The sequence below is a fragment of the Fundulus heteroclitus genome, chromosome 12, assembly GCF_011125445.2.
Source record: "Fundulus heteroclitus isolate FHET01 chromosome 12, MU-UCD_Fhet_4.1, whole genome shotgun sequence".
NCBI lineage: Eukaryota > Metazoa > Chordata > Actinopteri > Cyprinodontiformes > Fundulidae > Fundulus > Fundulus heteroclitus.
In genome coordinates this window covers 31,377,579-31,402,101 of record NC_046372.1, presented here as the reverse complement: position 1 = coordinate 31,402,101, position 24,523 = coordinate 31,377,579, and the positions used below count along the sequence as shown (strand labels likewise).

The 24,523-nt window shown below is 38.5% G+C and overlaps 1 protein-coding gene across 2 annotated transcripts in view; it reads left to right on the top strand.

Annotated features, from left to right (window-relative positions):
• The window catches only part of LOC105926805 (GDNF family receptor alpha-2), a 93,620-nt gene that overhangs the window by 55,063 nt on the left and 14,034 nt on the right, over positions 1 to 24,523 (top strand). Inside the window, exons 5-8 of one of the 2 annotated variants that reach the window (XM_036144440.1) lie at positions 9,390 to 9,502; positions 12,265 to 12,405; positions 23,031 to 23,182; positions 23,391 to 23,429. In XM_036144440.1, coding sequence (XP_036000333.1) covers positions 9,390 to 9,502; positions 12,265 to 12,405; positions 23,031 to 23,182; positions 23,391 to 23,429 — 445 coding nt within the window. The remainder of the gene's footprint in view (positions 1 to 9,389; positions 9,503 to 12,264; positions 12,406 to 23,030; positions 23,183 to 23,390; positions 23,430 to 24,523) is intronic. The other variant, XM_036144441.1, reaches the window with a different exon arrangement.

Genomic DNA, 24,523 nt, shown 5'->3' with positions numbered 1-24,523 from the left:
TATTTTTTGCCATTGTTCCCACCCCAAACGCCTCAAGACTTAATATGAAAATAACCCAAAAACAGACAGGGAAATAAAATCACTCATACAAACAGGATGTTTCCCTTTCTTACCTTTAAAGGACTCCGCTCAAGGCAGTGCCAGAACCCTTTCTCCTCCACTGGTTACATTACAAAGTACTGAAGTGTTTTGTTTAAATTTTTGTTGTTTTTTACTGGTGCTGAGCTCTGTGTTTTTGAAGCAAATCGTGTGTCAAATTGTGACCTTTTTTCTTCCTCATACATACTTCAGTGTTCTGCAGTGAGCAGCTTTAATCGGGCATCGCCTTTACTGGAGACATGCTTAGCTTGCGGGCTACAAATGTGAGTGGTATAAAGGGATGAAATGAAAAAAAAAAAGAATGATAGTGGAATTGAAGTAGTTAGAGGAATGAGGCAGGGAAAAGAGTCGTGCCTTTCATCTCAATACACAGATTAGTAAATGCCTATTTACTTTCCTAACTGTAATCGCAAAGGAAACATGGCCTTGTGGAAAATTCCAATAACTTCCGACTAGGCGTGGACTTTCCATTACGGTCTTTTCTTTCAGTGCTTCCATATATATTATTAATGAAACATTATCAATAGCGCTTCTTACTTATCCACAGAAAGGTCAATTTGTGGTTGTGAATGTGTCAAATGGGGCCTCATCTTTCATTTTTTATTATTTTGATTAAAACATTAATGAAATCTGTAGTATTCAAAGTGTCTAACATGTTGATATATTTTTATATATGTTATCTATGTAACTAAGAGTTATTTCATTGGTAAATGTTATACATAATTTATGGGAACATTGTCCTATCCTTTCAAGAGAATATCACCCATTAGCTGCATTCCTATACTTTGCTTCATAGACACCTGTCTTGTTGAGGATATTTAGGGAGTTCAGAAAGGCCTTAAATACACAGATTTTTTAAAATATGTATTTATTTTTACAAAGCTAGCCATTCAGCCCTTGGACTTTCGTCTCTATAACATCAGTAGGTGTGTTTTGGGACACTTGGCTACACAATTAACCGGCCAGTGTGCTCTTTTGCATAGCCAAATGATCTATGATGTTCATTATCTATTAGACATGATGCACTGGAAAAATAACAGTCCAGCATCATCACGTTCCTATGCTTTTACCACTCTAGCAAGCACAGTATGATCGCCAGCTAAGCCGGGCTGCCACAGATGTTTTGGACATGTCAGAAAATGTTTGTTAAACATGTGTGCGACTGCAAATGCATTTGCAGAACTGCTATTCAAATGTCACTGCAATGACACGGTGATATTACTTAGTATTATGCAACCGGATGTAAATGGCTCTGCGCTGATGATGATTCACTCACCTTGGCAATGACTTGAAACTGAGAGTCAAACTTATGGTATGACCCACTTTTAGATTCATTCAGCTTAGTTACCTGACCACTTGGGGACACACATGAAGTAAACTTGAAAATTAAGAGACAGTGACTTTGTTCAGTACCAAAAAATCCCTGCTATTCGAACTAGGGGTGGAATAGAAGCAGCAGCCATACTTTGTGCATGACAGAATGTGATATTTCACACAATTCAGTTAATTATACTCCTGTGTAACATTTGTTTTTCATCATACCAAGGCTGCTTCTACAACAACTTGTGAAAGAATAATTCACTCTGAGGAGCTCACTGAATTTAAGCTCTGTATTGTGAAAAGCTATCCACCTATGCAATAAGCCCATTTGAGAAATGTCCTTGTCGCTACATTTTCCAAGTGTTCCAGCTGTTATAGGTATTATATTAAATAGAAGTGACTGAGAACCACAGCGACGTAGCAACAAAGTGGCAGGCCACCTAAAGTCACATAAGGTGCACAAAGAATACCGAAGCACAGAGTGCGCAGAGGTCATCAACTTTATCCAGAGTCAATCGCCACAGACCTTCAAACTTCATGTGGCCTTCAGATTAGCTCAAGAACAGTGCGTAGATATTCAGAAAATGGGTCTTGATGGCTGAGGAACTGCATCCAAGCCTTACATCTCCAAATGCAGTGCAAGCTCTCCGATGCAGTGATGACTAAGCAACAAACCATGCCTCTCCATCTGACAGTCCAATGGACAAGTCTGGGTTTGGCAGTTACAGTACCAGGAGATCAGCAATTGCCTGACTGCTTTGAGTAAAGGGTAAAGTTTGGTTCACAGGTGTGGGGCTGTTTTTAGGGAATCAGGCTCCTTACCTCCAGTCTAAGGAACTCTTAATGCTTCCGCATACCAAAACATTTGAGATAACTGGGTGCTCTTTACTTTGTGGCAACATTTTAGGGATAACTCCTTCCAGTACCAAACATGACTGCACATTACACAAAGCAAGTTAAATAAAGACGCAACACTCCAGACGCTCCATAAATATACTCCTAGACTTGTGAAAAGTCTCCCAGAAGAGTTGAAGCCAAGATAAGAAACTGCCTGACACCAGCTTTACTGTGAATACATGCAAAGTATTTTTTTGAAATAAATAAATAATGAAATGTAGTTGAATTTCCCTTTGAAATTGTTATGTTACTCTTTAATTGAAATTTTTTTTACAGTAATGACAAAGTAAACTTAGCCTATTTTTATTTGCTTTTGGGTCCAGCTGGGTACGGGAAGAAAACGTCGGGATATACATTAAACCGTCTTCTTCTTGGACTGAATTCCTTCTGTGTGCAATGCCCTTTAAAAGTATTGACCGGGGAATCCCAGGGAGCTCAGAGATGCCAAAGATGGCAGTTTTTTGTCCAGAAACATTGAAGTGAAAATAGCTTTTGGATAAAACACAGTCACCTCTGACCAAAGTCACAGAGTCATCAGCCACAACGCAGGTGCGGAAAAATAGAGCAAAAGACACTGAAGACTGTCGAAAGTCTCAAAAAGCTCCTCTGACAAGGTCAGAGCGATGCTGTCAGGATAGTTGGATTTTTATTGTTTATGACATATTAAAGCGCGATGCAGGATGTAGGGAAAACAATGTCAAAAAAGAGTAAAAATCAAATCTCAGCTGTTTTCAACCCATTATTTATTTTGCCATTTGACATTCAGTGACAAAAGGACACAGGGGGCCACTGGGTCATGTTTTCTAAACTGGGGTCAAATTCACGAGAGCATCTGAAGCGAAAGTGACAACAACAGAGGAGAGCCTAGAGGAGGCGAGGAGAGATAAGGTCAGAGGAGAACAGACGAAAAAGAAAGAAAGGGAAGTGGATGTGGAAGAGGTCAGACAGGAAACAAAACCGCTTTGTTCTTTTCCATTTGTTTCATGGAAGTGCTATTGTGCAGCTCTTTGTCTGGGGGAATATTGTTAGGCCTGATGTAGATGAGATATGAGTTGTAGAGTGTCTTTAGATTGAAGACTGAGAAAAGTGATAAGGCTCAGCGATAAGGCTCAGCAGCTGCAACTTAACATTTAACCGATATTATCATCTGCAGAAAAGCTCATATTTCTGGAAAGTAGATGGAAGGAAGGTCTCCAAACGAGAAAAGGCTCCCAATAAACTGTTTTAAATGATGTCTGATAACAGTTTTTCTTCTTGCCTCTTCTCCATCTTGAGGAAATGGTTTCCAGGACTGACACTCATCTGATTTAAGTTGCATTGTTTGTCATGGCCATCCAGTGATAGGAATAAGAATCCATAGAAAAAGCCATTAGTTTTCTATTACTGCCAAGCACGATGGACAGGCACTCAGCGCTCACCCGGATGACTGTGTTTAAAGTGTCAGGTTGCTTGAAAGAAGTCTACCTCTGTGGGGGCTCCCCCTGCCACTTCCCTGGGGGCTGAGTGGCTGAAATGACCATAAAACTCCGTTGAGCTAGACAGCCTGTAATTTCAGCAGCAAGAGGCGCTTTGCCGAGATATAATGGAAAGTCCGTGGAAGCCATGAAATGCACCGAATCCTGGTGTTGGAACGCCATTGTCTGAACACGCAGGACACCTCTCTAAACTTTAAATTACTGTTTTTAAGCCGTCATTGTCGGAAAGAGCTCTGCGACTAAAAGGAAACTTGTGCTCGTTCGGTTACTTTAATCCTTTGTGGTCTATTCTGTGCCAGCAGAAATCTGACATTTGCATTCTGTGTTCGCACAAAAGTTAAAGAGTTTTATTTCCCCTTTATAATAGGAAAAATGGGAAAAAGGTGCTTTTAAAGGTTGCTTTGTTTAGGCACAGCAAAAATGTTCTCTTTTCTTCTGCCTGTTCTACATTTTTTATCATCTTTTGCATTACTGTTGGCATAAGTGGCTTTTTTACTCTGAATGCAGATGAGTGAGAAAGGGGCTCTGAGTAGGGAGAGCATGAGTTGAGAGGAACACTTTTATGCTTTTTTTATTGTATAATTTATTGTGTATTCTAGTTTTCTATGCCACTATATTTGTGTATGAGTGAATGCACATCTGTGCATCTATTAGTATTTGCAACAAGACAGAAGAGCGAAGCATATGTCCAGTTTTTTCAACTTATGTCAATAGGCTATCTGGGTTTATCTGTAAATAATGGCTGGAGATGAAGTAATTAACATGGATATGAGTGGCAGTTTTGGGTGGATTGCCCAAGGCTATATGATGTAGCATGTATATCATTTTTATATACATGCTTAGAATGCAGTGAGATAGCATTTTGGTCTCTAACAAACAACATGCAGGCACATTTTCTTCTTCAGGTCCATCACAATACATTAGAATACCACTGTATCATTTTTTTTCCAGTAATTTGATTTAAAAAAGGGGAATCATATTTAAATATAGATTTAATACACACTGCACAATATATGTTGGGCATTTATTCAGTTTCATTTTACTTGACAAACATACACAAAACAAATGAAAAAGTTTTTTTATTTGAGAACGGTTATGTTATTGCCCACAGAATTAGTGCGATGACTAGGGACTTGGCAGTTGTCCAGCAGAAAGCTATTGGCTCCCTCCATATGGAGGGTGAGCCACAAAAAGTAATTATTAAAGAAGCTGGGTGCTCACAGTGAGCTATATCTAAGCAAGTTAATAGTAAATTGAGTGGAAGGAAAAACTGTGCCAGCACACACAGACATAAGCAGGATATGGGTATCAACTGTCAAACCCCTGGTGTTAAGGCCACTCCTGAATCACTAATAGCATCAGAAGCTTCTCACATGAAGTCAAAAGAACAGAGTGGACTGCAGCTCACTGGTCCTAAACTCTCTTTTTGTTGGAAAGTAAGTGTTCATTTACTTTCCATTTCCATTTATTTTGCAAATCAATGTCACAGTGTCTGGAGAAAAAGTGACACAACGTTTTCACAGTCAGTTATGATTTTTGGGTTTGACCACTTGTGTTTTTTCAAACCTGTATTCAGGTGTTTTTAATCCATTAAACAGGAAGACGCGTTCCATGCCAGGGACACCAGGGATGAGAATGATTTTTGGTCAATTAGTAACAACAGGGCAACAAACCCAAGTATGTGTCCAGTTTTCTCTGCATGCTATTTGAGCAGCTTGCCATGTCGTCAGGCTGTCTGTATTGGTTATTGCTGGACTGTCCAAGCTTCTCCAGCAGTGACTTAAAAAAATAAATAAAAAGACATTGACAGGCAGAGACATGAGGACTGTTATTTTACTACCCTTTAGCCAAATGCTCATACTGGTCCACATAAAATACTGGGCAATAGCGTGCTGGTCTCTAACAGATTATATTATGTGTGCACATGTTGTTTCTGTAACATTTCTAAATAACAGCGTACCTCCTACTGAAGCAAAAGATTGTATGTTAGCTGATAAGCATGCAGGGACAGTCTTCCAATCATTGCAATGCCTTCTACATCTTCTCCAATTACGACAGAAACTCGTGAAAATGGTGGAAAAATGATGAATAGGTGATTGAGCCTTGTCTCCATGATGCAATGCATATGTAGACAAAGCTTCATGCATATGTAAATTACATTAATATTCTGTCTTTTTACAGAATTATGATGCACTGTCGCTTGCAACATCAGCACTTTGTTGGTGCTTTTTGATTATGAATGTTTTAAACAGAATGTGGTAAACTCACCAGCCAGTGTTCAGCACTAACTAGCTTGTGACTGTGTCAGACTTGGAATATCTTCTTATTCCCCTCTTACTTGCCTACTATTGCTCTGATATATCGAAAGGACTTGACGTCTTTTCTGTGAATTTTCAAGCAAATATCTTCTGGACATTTTTACATAATAAACCATCAAAACAGACACAAACAAAGGCTCCGTTCTACATTGTTAATGCTCTGGCTGCACAGCAAAAGACTGAGCTAAAACAGGAGCAACGGCAGGACATATATAAGAGAAGCCTGAATAGTTAAGTGTCTGATATGGATAGCTGCAACGGTTACAAGTGAAAAGAAGCAAATCTGCTTTGTCAGGTATGCTAAAAAAAAACAAAAAAAAACGTCAACTCAAACACGGATAAGCTTTCAGCATTTGTTACTACCACCCAGAGGTTTTTTTTTTTTATGTAAGCAGATCATCCTTCTCCTCTGCAAAGTAAACCTGAAAACCTTTTATTAAAACGTTTAGATTGGCGATCCATTTTTTTGACACTGAATTTGAAGTAACATTGGAATGATGTTAATTAACATAATTCACCTAAACCCATCCCTAAAACCTTTTCTTGTTTCCACAAAGATGTCTGAGAGCTCCTGTTAACTGACGGTAAAACAACCTGGGGAGCTTTAAAGTGCCTTTGGACTTCAGGCTGAAAAAAAAAAAAAAAAAGGTGGTCACACCAGGCCAGGGTGAATGACTCATGACACATGGAAAGAAAAGTGACAAATGTGCACTAATTGTGAGCAGCAGTGATGTAACCAGCACAGGCAGGGCAACTTTGCACACATTTTTACCCCTACACCTAGCTAAGTGGATTAGCAATGCCACCCTGGGGGCCCACACAGGCTTAACGCTCTTATCACAAACACATTGAGGCACAACTTATTTCTCAACCGTTTTTTGCCTTGTGGATGAGAGTGAATTTTGGGAGACAGTTTGGAAAGAATGTAGTCGGTTGATTGGTGAGCCTCAGCTGTGTCCAGCATCCCTGTATATGAAACAGGCACTATGGATAGCTGAACCTGTTTTGGGAAATGACTTCCTTCTTTTTCATTTGGAGTTTTAAGCTGCATCTAAAATGTTCTAATTATGGCTCTTAGCTCCTGTTCCTAGCTCATGCAACTTGACCTTTCACAAGGTCAACACTAAGAACTCCATCATGGGGAGGAAGGGAGCTTTGGACTGCGGTACAGGTTTTGGATAGCCTTTAACTCCAACGTCATTATGTTATGGAAATGTACATGGATGATGTGAGTGAAATCTGGGCCTACAGCCTCTCTTCTCTCCAGACATTTTTGCTAATATCCGTCAGGTGGGTTGTGCTTATATGTCCTATCTCACAAAGGATTGTGGGAATACTTATAGCTCCACTTGGCGGCGGTAAGGGACATCACGAGTTCCCTATGCTAAAGAAGCTATGATCACAAGCATATCCAGGCTCCTTTGCCTACCTCCTTCTTTACTAACCCACTATTCAGACAGCACTTAGCATGGCGACCGCTGACGCGATTCCGCTTTGGTTGAAGAATCGTAACTAATTAGACCCTTTCGAATGCAGCCCTTCTCTCTACGTTCAGACGAAGGTTTCTTGTCCCAACATGCAGAAGACAGTGTTATGAAAACAGATTTGATACTGCAAATGAGCTAAATAGAACAGGGCTATTTAACTGTCGGTCCGTGGGCCACTTCCGGCCCAGGAGTGAATGCAAAACCGGTCCACAAATGACTTATTTGTTATAAATACATAAATAAATAAAATTATAAATAATCAAACATTGTAATAATCCCTGAAACATGGCCCACACTAACTGCGTGGTTGAACAATCAATTACCCTCTGGTGGCCAGTTGTAAGTTTGGTTTAATATTTCTCTAAAGCCGACCACAATTAGGATTGTCTCACAGCTAACAGAGAAACTGCCATTGGCATTATTAAGTCTTGGAGTAAGATTCATGTAGAAAGCCATGTCGGGTATTCTAAATCAAGACATGTTTTGCCTTTCTTTGCACATCAATTATTGCCCAACAAAGAGCTGTCAGTAGGCATATTTATTGACCTGAAAGCAGAGCAAACAGAGGGTGTCACTAAACGAAACAGACACTTCACTCATGGTGCTGTCTCTATTTAACCCCGGCCCTCCAGCACCCCTACACCAACAGATCTGAAAAATATTGAACAAGTGAACAGTCCCATTTCAACCCAAGCCTGATAACACTACAGTCTCTCTCAGGAGTGCCCTTTAAGTCACTACACTATGTTACGGTGTTGTAACATTGTTTTGAAGAGTTTACCATATCAGCTATAATGTTTTTGTATTAGCTGCAACTTTGCTGTCTACTAGATTTTAATCTAAGGCGACTAATTGAGATGGAAACACCGCTTTGTGTCTCTATTATTGTCTGTGTGAACAGAAAAAGGTGAAACTGCAACAGGTTTTAGCCGACAACATCGTGTACGAAAATGCACACCAATAAGCATTTTCAACACTTGACGTCTTTCTTTGAATTACACATTTGGGCTCTGTTTATTGCAGTTATGATTTGATGCAGTAAAATAAAAAAATAAAAAACTTAAAACGTTACAGATTGTTTTAATACTTCTTTTTACATAATGACTTGAATTGCTGAATGTCTGGCCCCCGAGCTGTTGGCCTTCAGTAACTGTGGCCCCCGAAGCAATTTAGTTGAATAGCCCTAGTGTAGATATTTGTACCAATTTGAAAGATGATGCTTGAATCCTAATATTACAACCTATGATTTTATAGCTGTTATATTTAAGTTCTTTTGACTTAAAGGTTTTACATTGCTTATCTGTTGAGTCATAATGTTATGCGTATCTTTTCTATCGCATGTCCATAACAATTGTATCTCTTTTCATTATGTTTTACTGTTTTAGAGCTGAAGTTCCATGCTGAATGTTTTGTCTTGCTTCAGAGTAAATTTACCGACAGGTAAAAATAAAGTTACCTGAACAACGTCCAGGATAGCAAGGAAACCTGAAGGCATGTTTCATTCAGCCTCACCTGTGTACAGATGCATGTAGATACTACAACTGAGATTGCGACGGAAAGATATGAAGATAGCTCGTAAGCTTGATAGAATATGACACATCGGGTGAGAATTGGTGTCTTTTCAGAGCACCTGTTGTGGCAACCAGAAAACAGATTTTGCTTCTAATTTTACTAACCATAACTGGCAGCTGCTCTTCATGGAAAAGGGTGTCTAGGATTCAACTCAGTATTGTACATTTGTTTGTGTTTGCCTCTCCTGCACTCAAGCTCCTGCCATTGTTTTTTCTCTTTAGGTCTAGACTGGCTGACTACATAACAAACTGCTGGATGACTCCGAACAGTGTGGGAACCTGTCCCAACCAAGACAATCACCAGGCCTGTCTGAACTCTTACGCAAGGCTTATTGGTGAGAACATGGCTGTGATTGACATGGTGGCTCAAAATCTGTGATAAAAACGTCTCAGTTAAATCTTAGATCAGATAAAGGGTCAAAAGTTGTAAACAAAAATGTCTTTTACATATTTTAAAGAGACATTATCTCAGTAGTGCATCACTGTAACGAGCAAGGAAAATGATAAAATCTGAAACATAAATCAGTGTCAGTTTATTTTAAAAAGTACATCTAAAACCACAGGTTGGGCTGAAACACAAGATGAAACAAGTCAAAAAATGTATATATACCAAAAAAAAAATCCTGAGATAAAATATGTGGAACAATGTTGAAATAACTATTCCAATTTACTTGAAACAAATAAGACACAAAAACTGGAACTGAAAGCCTAAGAGTAAAGATGGGTTTTCAGATGTTTTTTCAAGCTTTATAATGTATAGCCCCTTTTCCATTAAAAGCCCCAGGATTTAAAGCCCCAGGCTTAGGTTTCCCAGGGTAAACCAAAGGGGTGGGGGGCTGGGGGGGGGGGGCTTCTGTGTTTCCATCTGCTAAGGGCCATTTATGTAAAATGGGTTATGACATCTGGGGAAGTTGTGAGGAAAACTGCAGTACCACTCCGATGCTACCTCTCGGACAGTTTTTCTTGCTGTACGCAACCCTGCCCCCCTCAACAAGCCCAGAGAAAGCGGAGCAAAGTACTGGGTGGCTTGAGGAATCAAAACCCCAGAAAAGTAAAATTAGTTGGGTAAATGTGTATGAAAAACGCTACCAGAGATTTGAAAAGCCCCAAGCTTCTCAAAAGGACCAGGCTTCTGAGTGGCGATGGAAAAGGGGCTTATGTGCTTTCATTATCAGCATTGGTGGCGTCTAGTTGGATGCATCCTCCTTTACTCTGATACTCCTAAATAAAGCTCTATGAAACCCGTGGCCTTCAGAAGTCAACTAACTATTAAACCCAGCCCACTTTGGCAAGTGTTTAGCTGTGCCGGGCCTCAGAGATTGTGCAAGTGAAAGTTATTGACTGACTGTTCCGACAAAAAGAGCGTTAATCAGAGACGTAGCCAAGAGTCCCTTGGTAGCCCTGGCAGAGCTGCAAAAATTCACAGCTCATGGGAGAAATTTTGATGACATGTTTTAGTTGTGCACAGCACAACACTAGCCTTTATGAAACAGTGGTTAGAAGAAAACCCCTTCTTAAACGGAGGTCCTATGTGCAGTCCAGTCTAACAAGGAAACCAGCTCATGTTTGAAATAAGGTGCTCTGGTCAGATGACATCATAATGGAAATAGTAAAAATTTTGACCAACTTGCCAAACTTGAGTTGTGGCAGTAAATTAACACCAAACATCACACTGAATACGTCATCCTGAACAAGAATCCTGCTGGTGGCAGCCTCAGGTTGTGGGGATGCCTTTCTTCGACAGGGACAGTGGGCTGGCTACAGCTGATATAACGGTGGAAAAGAGGACAGTCCTAAAAGTTAACCTCAGAGGCTGTAATAGACTTTTAAGACTGGGGCAGATGTTCCCTCTCTAGCAGGACAAAACTAAGTGATTAAATATATAATCAGAGCTGAAAAGGAACAGCTTTCAAATTGAATGGTCCAGTCAAAAGTCTGGACCTGAATCCAGTTGAGAATCTGTGGCTCAGCTTCAAGAAACTCTCCGTCCAATTTTAGTCATTTTGCAAAGACAAGGAAATTAAGTCTATAGACGTGCAAAGGTCTTACTTGCAAAAACTAAATCAAAGCATTGATTTAGAGAGTCTTTTCAGATTTTGTTGTTTTTTAATCGGAAAACGGTATATCCTTTCTCACAGTATCCATTTCATAATTGTTCTCTACAGCACATACAATTCCAACAAATGCATTTAAGTTTGTGGTAGCATCTTTCCAAAAGGTGAAAAGTTGAAGGGTTATGAATATTTTGCGAGGCACTATTCATGATTAAACAAAGCGTGATTATGAGAGCCTGAAATAAAATATTACATGGCTAGTCTCCCTTTATCACTAGACAGTAGACTTTTCCCTCCATGTTTGATATCTTCGCCAGCACACTGGACAACAGTTGACTATCAGAAGTAAATTAAGAAGCAGAGGCAGTGAGAAAGGGTGTAGTTAATTAAAACACTTGACGACCATCTGTTTGAGCATAATAAATGTTGTGCAAATAATGTGACTAGTGACAGACTATTTTCTCATTGCAGGGTAGAGCATCTATAAGGTGATGTTATGTGACCTTGCATGGGTTAAGAAGATTTGTAAATGCAAATTTTACATAAAAAGTATTTTTTTTCCCTGCTTAATGGTTGCTGAAGTGTCCATAATGCAGTACACAGCTGTGTCTCACCGCAATATGTCATACATCATGTAGGCTGAAGTGATGTTATGCCACAGTGCTTCCTGGGTTTTCCTATAAAATATTACACAAAGTGCATCTAATGCTTATGACTCCTGCTGAAAGCATTGACTCAAAGAGAGACATTTGAAAAGTAAAATGTTAGTAGCAGGAGTGCTGGATTCTAACAGGGCATACACTCCCTAGAGCAACTACTTTACAATTGTATACCTAATGGCCTCTTTATATCTAAATAAAGCATTACAGAACGTTTCCTGTAAACTCCAGCATTGAAAACCCATCCATGCAACTAATATTTTGTGTCCTATTTTACATATAACTTGCAATAAATGTAGTCCATTACTGTCCATTAGTGACCACAACTATTCATGCGGGGATGTGTTTTTTGGTTTTTTTTCACGTGGGAATACTCCCATGCAGGGACGGAAATGACCCCCAACTATGTCGACAACAGCTTCACCAACTGGACCATCTCTCCGTGGTGTGACTGCACGGGCAGTGGAAACAAAGAGGAGGAATGCAAGAACTTCCTGCAGTACTTCACTGACAACACATGCCTAAGTAAGCCACCCTGGCACATTCTGCATGCAGCTGACATGTAATTTTGCTGCTGATCGAGGTTCACAACATTCATGTAAAAGTGATGAGAGCCAAAGTATGTGATGCAGTAGTTACTTCTGCAAACGTGCTTGAGCTATAGGACCCATGAGCTTCAGTCTAATGCAATTTTAATGACTTCATGTCAAGTTCTGCTTTTTCCTTTTGCTCACCAAGATGCAGTGTTTGCGAATATTGTGAATAGCGGAGCCAGGGAATATTACAGGTGTCGGGGCAAGGCGGCCTAATCTGATGTTTTGACAAGGTCAAAGGTCCAGAATGACTAGCAATGAGCAAATCCCTTTTACAAAATGTGCTTGAAACTTATAAGCAATGTAATGTCACTTCATGCCCATAATTGTTTGTTTTTAACCATAAGAAGCTCCAATTGATTTAATGAACAGATACAAACATTAGTTAGCCACAGTGTTGCTAAAACTCATTAATGAGTGCATGGTTTGGGATTGGAAGACGACAAGTAGGCTAGCTACATCCATGGTCTCTCATGAACTACAGCAGTGAACTGGGGGGGGGGGGGGGGGGGTGGACAGTGGGACATGGAAATATTTTACTTTTTTATGTTGATCTGCATTGTTTTGATATGACCTTTTCTTGAACTGATATTAATGAACTGATGCTGCTATATAATAGTTTTAATAACAACAACAAGAACAATAATAATAATAATAATAATAATAATAATATTACTGGGACTTTTCATTGGTGATTGATTCTTTTGGTATAGTGCAGCTCATCCTTGTGTCTAAGAACATGTATCCCAAGGGAGAAAGATAGTTTGACTTCTGAACTCTCTCATATTATAGGACATTTTAAATAAGACTCTAGCAACAAACCAATTAGCTAAAACTTGCAGATACCCAAAGTCAGACAAAAACAGGTGTGAAAAAAGAATTGCCACTATCCTCTTTTAGTGAGCTAGAGACAGGTAATTATCACATTGTTCACTGTTATTATGGAAATTAAGTATTTGGATTCATGTTGATTAACAATAAAAAAGAGGTGGATGAATCCGGCTTCAGAATGTGAAAACCCTTCCTAGTTTTCTTTCATCCCGTTCACTTAACCAGGTGATTTTATTCTGGGGCTCCATCTGAATACCCTTAATAATAGCTCCTACTCCTTGAACGGGGTCAACAATAAGAGCTCTATTGTGTGGAGGAAAGGTGCTTCAGATTGCTGGGCCGAGTTCGGACAGCCTTTAACTCCAACGTCGTTTCGTGATGGAAACGCACATGGATGATGTGAGTCAAATTCAGGCCTACAGCATTCTGAGAATGAACTACAAAGTGTGCGCTCTCTGCTCTCCGGACATTTTTATTTATTTCCATGAGGGAGCTGTGCTGATACATCATGTCACACAAAGGATTGTGTGATAAACTAAGGCTTCTTAGCAGGCTTCCTAGGTAAAACTAGCCATAGGAGGGAGCATACAGGATACCTTTCCTACCTCCTTCCTTACTGACTGCACTATTTGGACAGCACTTATGGCGACCGCTGACGCACTTCCACTTTGGCTAAAGAGCCCTTACTCTATAAGGGTATTCTGTATGAGTCCTCATCTTTGCTGTGGAGCTGTAAATGCAAATGGTTGGAGTTAATCCCTGGCCCTGCTTTTACTTTCGGAACCTGGATTACCCACCTTTGCAATAAACTAATGATATTTGAAAACAATAACAAAGGGAAGTATAGTTTTGAACATTACTTTTGCTGCATGAACAATTTGTAGCAATCATTGCAACAACTCAAAATGATACTCAGTTTGTATGGCCTCGTACTTCTACTGTATGCATGACAACGTCGGGGCAGGTACTGCCTCATGCTCCAAGTAGTAACACTGACCCTTGTCAAATGCAAAACTATTGAAAAGCAGTCTAAAATAGGACTACGATAGCTGATGTACAACAGTAGCCTATTTAATGAGGTTTTAGTGTTAGAGGAGTATTTGTGTTTTTTGGCTCTAAATGTATGCAGTGACAGATGCGCTGTCAAAAACATTATAGTTAATCTTTTTAAGTATATTGGCAATTTTTACAATACTGCCATAAATACCACAGCATACTGTGACACAGATTTAGGTTCAAATCACCCATCAGTATCTAGGTCCCTTTAAATAAGTGTTCTTTTTACAGATTCCACTTTTTCTGTGTGCAATTTTCAAAATATAGCTTATGCAGGAAACTGTTTAACAATAAAAAGCATTTAATAATATGATACATTTATACAATTTCAAGAGTTAGATACAAAGAGAAACTGAATTTATTGGGGTTAACTGATGGTTTTTGTAAAGCTCTAACACATTTACCTCTAAATCATCATAACTATTTTTTTAATAAAATGTATCTCTTGTTTTTACAAAGCTGGTATGTTGTGCTAACAACACCTTACCTAAAACAGCTTTATTATTTACTTGTTATGGTTTTCTGGTTTGTGGAACAGCTACAAAGCTCCTCATTAAGGGTGCATCTCAATCTGCTGAGTCTGTCAAAGCTGTTTTAATATGGCTCATTGATAATTTGTCCCATAACTGTTCTCTTTATGGTCCTGAATAACCTTTTGTGGACAAAAACAGTTGCTATCCTGCTTGAAAAATGTATCAATTTCCTTTGAATATGTAATGTTGTAGTACTGTGCTGTGCTGTGCTAAGATGTCGTTTGCACAACTGGACCGGGTGCAGATTGACAGATTGGAGTGTGAATTTTGACAGTCGCTGTGTTAAATAACGCACATTTTAAAGAAAAACCAGACTCCAAAACCTAAGATTTTTAGATATAAAACAATTGACTTTATTTGATTTGACTATGGAGTAAATCAAGCCAATAGGATTAGAATGTGAAAAAATGTTTGGGTTAATTAAGTGGAAATCTGTGCACAATCTGTCCCAATAAAACCATATTTGCAACATACAGTAGATTGATTAAAGTTTTGCACAGACACCCATTTATCCAGTGCAAAAGTTAGAGTAAAACCCACTTAGTTTTATTAAAGGCAAGTATTTTTTATTACTTCTCATGCTCCTGTGGGCAAAATCGACCCAGGCTTTGATAGAAAAGAAACCATTTGCATGTAATTTTCACATTTTAATCTAAAAGAGCTCATCCTTGTAGGAAGAGCGTCGTCGTGAAAAGGGGAAATGAAAAAAATGGTAGGGAAAGCTGAAGTAAGATACAAATCATTTGTACATCTGAAACATAACACAGGGTGCAGCAAAACAGAGGGGTTATTTTCAGATATCCTCATGCCTTTTTCACACCTTCCTTGTTATGGCATAGCGAGCTGTGTCATCAGCCCTATCAGGACACCATTGGCTTTAACATGTTCCATTGTGTGGATAATGCTTTCAGACCATTTCAATAGATTGCTGGGTTACCGTTTTAGCTGAGTGTGCAGGCTGAGGGATGAGAGCTGGGAGCTGAGGAGGCGTCTTGAAAAATAACACAAAATGCAGCATCTCGTTTCTGCAGTCGAGGGTAACAGGACCTGAACCTCCACTTTCACCAGGAACGATTCCTCACAGGAAAACTCACAACAAGCTTTCTCAACCTGGAAGCCAATTGCAATCAAATTTTATGCAAGAAAAAAAAACATCTTTAGCCTAAGCTGCAATAACCAGGCAAAAAAAATGTGTTAATATTTTTGGGTGGTTTGTAATAGAATTTATTAAAAAACAGAAAAGTTAAGTTAAAATAAGTTCTTCTAAATTATTGCCTGACATTCTAATATACCATAAACCATTTATGTGTAATACAAGATGCTTTCTCTCCTCTTATTCCCTCTACCCCTTTTAAAACCAGTAGTTTCAATTTATTTGCAACCATCTGGTGGTTGGATTTTTTTTTAATTTTATTTTATCAAAAAGTAAACAAGCTACATGCCAGTTCTTGTGTTGTTTTTGAGTTCACCAATTTCTTTTACTCATAACAGGCCAATTGCTGACCATAAGGAAGATGTTATTTTGATTTCTGATCAACTCAAGAGGAAAAATGCTCTACAAAACAGCTCAATGACTGTGGCTCTGGATGTTTTGAGCTGCCTGTCTTTGTAATGGCGGTTGCCAGAACACAGAGACGAGACGCAAGATGTGGCACTGATCATTTAATGCCCTTTAAAACAGCAAGATGCATTCAGTTAGTGGACACACCATAATGCACAAATGTAGCTCTCACTGTGGCTGCTCGTCTCAACCGGGTTAATATAATAGTTTTTTTATATATATATTACAAACAACCAAAGTAATATACATTTAAAGTATTGAGTTGTACTGGTATTATGTACAACTATGAAATGGTCAAAAACAGTATAAATGTGCAAAAAAGCACACATTTAAACAGTAAATAATAATAATAATAATAATAATAATAATAATAATAATAATAATAATAATAATAATAATAAAATGAGCATTTAAGCAATGCAGCACCAATTTTTATTTCATGACAAAATATGTGAAACAAACCTTTAAAACAGCAAGAGGAGTTCAGTTAGTGGCGAACACCATACAGCACAAATGCAGCTCCCTACATGACAAAAACATGTTAGAATCGTGTGTGTCACACTAATTACGGCCCCACAGGAACTGGTAACAGGGACACAGACAGATTTTAGGTAACATCCATTTCGCTTTCATATTCAAAGTCCTAAGTGTCCTTTAACTTGACCACACTGCCCACCCCCCTTGCGTTTCAACTGCACACAAAAGTGTGTGGCTTTCAGTAAATGTCTCTTTAGCCTTGCCTCCCTAACCATCTAATTCTGTAGCATAATAAATTTGATCTCCACCGAAGTCCAACTGGATTTACTTCAAACATGTAAAATACCATTGCAGGAGAGTTACAACTTTGAGAAGCCATATACACCGTATTGCACATACAACATTTATGTAACTGTTGCTCAAATATTGCTGGTATGGTCCCATAATAATATCACTTTAATGTTACACATGCTCTTTTTACACATAAAGATTCTGAATTATTGAGGGGGGCCTCAGTGGCATGGCAGTCTGACCTACTAGCACCCGTGTTCAATGATCATTGGACAACGGACCAGGCACACCCTGGGCAGGTAGTTTGAGACAAACAGGATAGACATCCATGCACACATTTACATTTAAAGGCAGTTTACAGTTTGGCTTAGTCACGCTGATCAGCATGGGCAGCTTAATTGCCACTCCATAGACAATTCAAATTCACAGTGTATTCTGACTTTTTTTTTCAACTTCTTCACCAGTTTGAGCTACTGTAGTTCAGCTGTTGGACCGGCCTATATGGGTCAGGCTTCCCTGCCCTGTGCATCAACGAGGTTTGGCTGCCCATGACCCTGTCCATGATTTCACACTGTTCCTTCCTGGGACCACTCTTGATAGATACTGACCACAGCAGGGTGGGAACACCCTATAACAGCTACAGTTTTTAAGATGCTCTGACCCAGTTACCCAGCCCTTACAATTTGGCCCTTGTCAAACTGTCTAAAATACTTATGCTTGCCCATTTCCTCTTCTTCCAACTTTAATCACATGTTTACTTGGTGCCTAATATAGCCCACCTACTAACAGGTGCCATCATAGAAAGAAATCAGCATTATTTGCTTCAACTTTCAGATGCTGTCATTATGTTATGCATGACTGGTGCAAATATGACAGGTTGCCTATGCATGGTGACTTTATTTTTCATATCTTGTCATTCCCATTCTTCCTACTACATTAGACTCGTTTAACCTTTCTTTATCTACAAAACAGGTTGCACACTCTAAAGGTCACATCGTACACTTGATGCTCTTATCTTGTTTGGCTCTAAAGTGTCTTAATTTTCTTGAAATGAGGGCTGCTTTGATACAGTTGTTATTTTTTTAAAGAGCCTTTTCAACTGTCTCTTTCTATTTCCTTCAAAAAGACACACACTTGGATATTCAGTGCGAGTTCTCTGCAGGTAAATTCTGCCATGCTGTTAATTTAACATCCTTAAATCTCATTAAACCACCACTCAGACCAGAGGCATTATTATAGTTATCTAATGATCACCGCCTTTTTATCCCTGACCATGCCAGGGAAAAAAAATCTAATTACTTCCCTGGGTTCTATCAGCCCTCAAAAGAATTTATAGAATATAAACTTTAATGGAAGGAAACAACTCTTAAATAATTGAACCAATGTTCTCGAGAATCAAATGTTAATGTATTACAATTGAGGATCCTGTTGTTGGTTTTGCAGGTTTGTAGAAGTACCCCATCTAAGATGGTCTCAACACCAAAAGTAGCTGTGTTTTCACAAGTAAAGTTGTTATAGATCACAATATTTAGTTTTTATGAATCCCCTTCCAGTATAGAATTATACAAGTTCACTAGCCCTTCACTGCTGCTATGAATTACATGTTAAAATGTCAAAGAAGTCTATATGCAAAATAACATTCATATTGTAGATTTGTTATATTTACAAAAGGTTTCAAGTAGGGCTGGAATGATAATTCAATAACAATATACTGTATATCGATTGATAGACTAATGTCGATGATAGAAAAACAAAGTTAAATAAAAAGTTCAATAGAGCACATTTTCCTTCCTTTTGCATTCCAGCCTATCATGTAGGGTAATATTGCATTCTCCTAAACAATCTGCAACGCAGAACCAGGAACACTCCGACCCCAAGCTCCGCCCCTTCAAAGACTTCAGAGATCACATGTTCTTTTTAATTTTTTTTAAATACTTGCAGTTTTGGTAAAACGTTGGTTGAATAAAGGGTTAAGTTTGAATTGAGTGTTTGTGTGTTCTGTATGTAAATATAGGTTGCTAAGCAACAGCATAAAATGGCCAGGGCTGCACTTAAAATATGTTTTGAATTTGTTGATAATTATTGTTATCAATCAATATGATTTATATTTTATCAATATGCTTTTTTTTCTATATCGTCCAGCCCTAGTTTCAAGCAATCATAAATTGTGTTTTAAAGAAACGGTGTAAGAATTGACTATGTGAGAACGAAACGTGGGTGATCAATGAGTGGCCCCAGTTGGTCAAATAATTAGCAGCCAAATTAATCATGAAGCAAGTTGGGCCATCCATGTCACTTTATGTTTCGAACATCCAGTGTACTGAGGTGAGTGAAGTGTCTGCAGAGTATAGCATGTGATTTGGTGATGTTGTTATTGGCTCATTCGATGTGTGTTTTTTATTGGCAGCTGTGTCAGTTCTGTAGCTCTCACGTCTAGTAAACTACCTGTGGCATGTGAGAGCTGTGTTGTTTATGCGGTTACAATATTTAACTTGTGTGCTACAGTGCAACAGGACTGGTCAGGCAGAGCTGGAGCATTATTTTCCTATGGCATCCTAATGTCTTCCTGCGACATTGAAATAAAAAACTGTTTTGCAACATTGTGACAAGGGTATTAGACTGTTTGCAAAACATCCTTGACTGCCACTTTGTCCCTCTTTCAAAACCTAAAAAATATTCCAAAACTCAAACAGTTTTTCACAGGTGGTGTAGCGTATTTTGATGCTCCTTTAGTTGGACAAAGTCATGCCAACTGCTTGTTTCATGTCACAAGAGCTCCTTATACCCCTATAGATACAGATTTTAAATGACCCTAAGTTTGGTTTTAGGCAATTTAATTCTGACTGTAAACTAAGAGTCCTTTTACACTCTGTCTGTGTAGCACCCAGAACATTAGAGCGCCCATTTCATTGATTCCTTAACCAGCAGCCTACTCAAGTAAACTAACTCTACCTATCTCTTTGGAAAATATTTTGGCTTTATATGATGACCTATGTTGAGTTGCATGTTTTCACTGCACAAGCATTTTCTCCAATTACTTTAAGTCCAACAACATGTGTTAATTGGTGCCTCTTAATCGATTAGAGGAGTAATAAACCGGCAGTTATCTTGAGTGAATCCTGCTTCTGGCCTGATGACAGCTGGGATCGGCTCCAGTTGCTCCTCATGTGACCCTGAACAGATCAATTAATCGTCCAGAGTCTGAAGATTTCACGCCGATGGTCTTGTTAACATCCATCTCACCTAACTTCTTTATGTCTTAATTTAAAGAAGTGTTGGTTAAATGAAAATGTATATTTTTGTATTTTCTCGAAAAATCAAACAGAACCAAACACAGCAGCTCAAGGTAACTGCATTTTGTTGTTTCATTTCATGGCCCATGGACAAAAAGCAGTATTTGACAATGGTGGAGTGGTTAAAACATGACTGGATTACAAAAGGTACAAAAGATTTTGCTTTTCAACAAAAGATGTTTCCATATGCAGGTTTCTGTTTTTTTTTCACACCCACTAGTTATTAAAATCAAACTAAATTTTAAATCATTATAAAAAGCCAGAGTTAAAAAAAGAGACCAAATACTGATTCCCGTCTTTAATTCCTATTTTTCTTGTTCTACAATATCTTATCTCTTCATTTCAATATCTGTAGACTGAACACTGCAATGGATAAAGAAACTCTTTTCCATAATCATTAAATAATTCAACCTCAATCAGAGCAAATTTCACAGCTCATTGGAACCTGCGCTTCACAGTTTAGGTTTAAGGAAGGATGTGGAGGGTGATGTGCCTCCATCTAGCCAATTCAAGTCATTCAAAAGGACCTTTGGAGAGATTATTTGAAAAATATGAACTCTCAAAAGTGTGGAAATCACATGCATTTAGCTCCTGAGGTTTTTTACATTGTAGAACCATCTTTTGCTGCAGTTACATGTGCAGACTGAAATTTGTGCCCATTATTCTTTGCAAAATAGGTCAAACTAAGCCAAATTGGACAGGTAAAATCTGTGGACATCAATTAAAAAAAAGTCAATGGGTAGTAAAAAGGGCTGAAGGAAAAATGCCTGCTAAACCTTTCAGATCTAATTTTATAAAACTTGTTCCAATAATATATTTTGGCATATATGACTGTAGTGTCACAATGGATAATTCTACCATGCACTGTAATAATTAGTAGCTGGGGGGAACCTAATAAACAAGCCTAATAGATAGTGGGTCAGGTGTTTTGTGCCTGTTTGGCCACTGGATTATTTCTATGAATTACCAAGCTATCTCATCAGTTCTTTGTATGGAGGTGAAACAAATGCCATCTGTCCTTTATTTAGAGATGTGTTGAATTTGATCAGTCACATAAATCTATTCAAATTCATCTCTGCATGATGACCTTATAAAGAAGATGGCTGCCGAGCAATTTCATGCATTGCCTTCCTTTTGGCTGAGCAAAAGGAAATGGGCTTTGTATTTTAAATGGATGAACAATGAAAAGGTACTCAGACCCACGTTACTATATGTAGCTGGAGTGGCTGATAGTACATGGATTTATCGCATTTTTGCAGACCTACACAGACTCATACACAATCACAAACACGTCTGTTCAGTGTATCTTCCAGCTTATATACTCAACTGTTTGTATAATTGTACTGGTCTCTGACTGAATCTGACTGATGTGCCCCTTTCTGTAAATTCGGTTTCCACATGTGTGCTAGGACAAAACAAAAACTGTTCATCATTTTAAGTGTGGGAATCCTCTTTTTTCGTGGCTTGTTACAATTTTCAGAGTAGCTATTACATAAAAGCTATTTTGTAATGAGCCATGACCGCGAGCCATATTTGTTTGTGTTCGATAAACGTGTCAATTTTCCCTCCACAGGATTATCTGATAGGAGGATAATTACTTGTTAAAAGAACATGTCAAACACACAAGGCTGTGGAAATAATATCTTACATTATTAACCACAGCCTGTACTTGTGTTCTGTTTGCCACTGAAATCTTAAATGACTGTCCATTTCAAAAGCGTTTTTCTGATGTCATTATTTTTATTTATTTATCTAACCTTTATTTAACCAGGAAAAGTCTCACTGACATTAAAAAAAATCTCTTTTACAAGAGCATCCTGGCCAAGACAGGCAGCAGGGTTAAATGTCAGTTACAACATTCATCCACACATACAAAAGAAACAATTAGTGAAAGTATCAAATGTCAGAAGCAACAGATTTTACAATATATTTAAAAAGAATCAGTTAAAACTGCATTATAATGTGACAGCATCCCTGTCATTTAAAAGTCTTTTAAAAGATTCAAAGGAAACCAGCTCCCTCAGCTTTAAGTCATTTTATAGAAGGTTCCATGGAGAAGGAGCAGCAAACTGAGAACCCCTCTTTCCCAGCTCATATCGGACCTTTGAAACTGACAATAAAAATAGGTTGGTGGCACGAAGATGATAGGAACAAGCACATTTCTGGGAAATATATTTTTTGTAAGTAGCGAGGAAGCTGACCAAGTAAACATTTATAAATGAGTAAGTACAGATGCCGAAGCCTGCGGGATGCCAAAGAGGGCCAGCCAACACGAACATAAAGTACATTGGTTTGGCACACACCTGTCAAGCCAGATAATAACAATCTTGAACTTGCTGTCCTTATTTTTTTCTACTTCTTATTTTTCAATCTGTTCCTCTACCCAGCCTCCTTCCCTGGGATGCAAACGACTGGGCAGGGGACCAAGAAGATGACTTAGAACTGTCCGTTTGCTAGCGGGCTTCTTGCTGGGATGGTAGTCAAAAACAAATTACTTTATTCTCTGTCCCTGCAGGAAATGCTATCCAGGCTTATGGTTATGGGATGGACGACACACCGATCAAAAATGTGACTGTCTCTGAGCCCTCAGTAACATCGAAAGCGGGGAACATGTGGATAGACGGCATCTCAGAAAACCCTAACCCTAACCCCTCCTCTTTCCCACCAGTAAGTATTTTTGTATTGGTTGCTGCAATTTAAAGTGCCATGAAAAAGAATTTCCCCCATATACAGATTTTTTTTTTCAGTACTGGAACCTAAATGTTTCAAATCCAAAGCTAGGCTGACCAAAGACAAGAAGCCAATTTCAAATGATCATTAAATTTATTAAGGGCAAAAAATAAATAAAATGCATTCCCCCTTCCCAAATCCTCAGGATCCATCAGACCACCGTTCCGTTGCATCTGGTGTAAAGGTAAGACAGCATTTTAGAAGCAGAACGTCATACATGTCAAACATCATGGTGTGATGGTCTTGGGATGCTTTGCTGATTCAGGACATGGACTTGCTATAATTTATGAGTCCAAATGTTCTGCTCTCTACCAGTGAGGATTGAAGAAGAATGTCCAACCTTACTGCATAATCAATGTTAAAGAATCATTGTTAGTAACCAAAAAACTTGATGGTGGCCCTACTACTTATTGGGTTTAGGGGCTATTACTTGACATAAGGCCATGTTGAAATGGAGAACCTTTTCCCCATAGTAATTAAAATCACAACCTCCTTTTGCTTTTTCTCTGTTTGTATCATGTCAAAATTTGTTTAATGATGTGAAGGAATCTCATATAAGGTAGAATTTTCTTTAATTAAGCTATAAAACATTTTTAAAGTTTTAATGCAAAAAGTTTTTTTTGTTGTTAGGTGTGTCTACACAGGTGCATCACTCCTCTGCAAGAATTTTTTTTCAGAGATACAGGCCTCTTCAAAAAGCCTTAAAACATATGTAACCATCATTCAGGTAGATTCAGGTAATTTTAGATAAATCCCAACTTTTATTTTGAGTACATATATTCAGATTTTTACAAAAACTAAGGTTCACTTCTGTTAGTCCCTCTTCAAAATAGGAAAGACTAAAGAACATGCCATTTAAGTAAGGCAGACGTCTGATGATCTTCCTAAATCAGGAGATGGCTATAAGGAAAAAGCAACTGGCCTATTTTGACCAGAGTTCACAGTTCATCACTGTCAACCTCTTGATATTTTCTATATTTTTAACTAAAGAATAAAATTTTAACACAAGTTAAACAGAAGTCCGCAAAAGTTGTGAGATCAGAATCTATTCTGATTTAATTACTTCTAACTTTCATAAGCCCTGCAGGCTTTTTTTCTGTTCTAATGGTACTGGTCGTAAACCTGCCCCTGAAGGCTGTCGTGAAGTGAGTAATATATTTTCCTTCATTTTAATTTGGTTACAAAATCAGAGACGCTCATTTCCCCCATCACTTAGGAGCCATCTATTTCAATACCCCGTATTGCTGTGTTTGACCACATTGAGCCTGTCTCCCATTT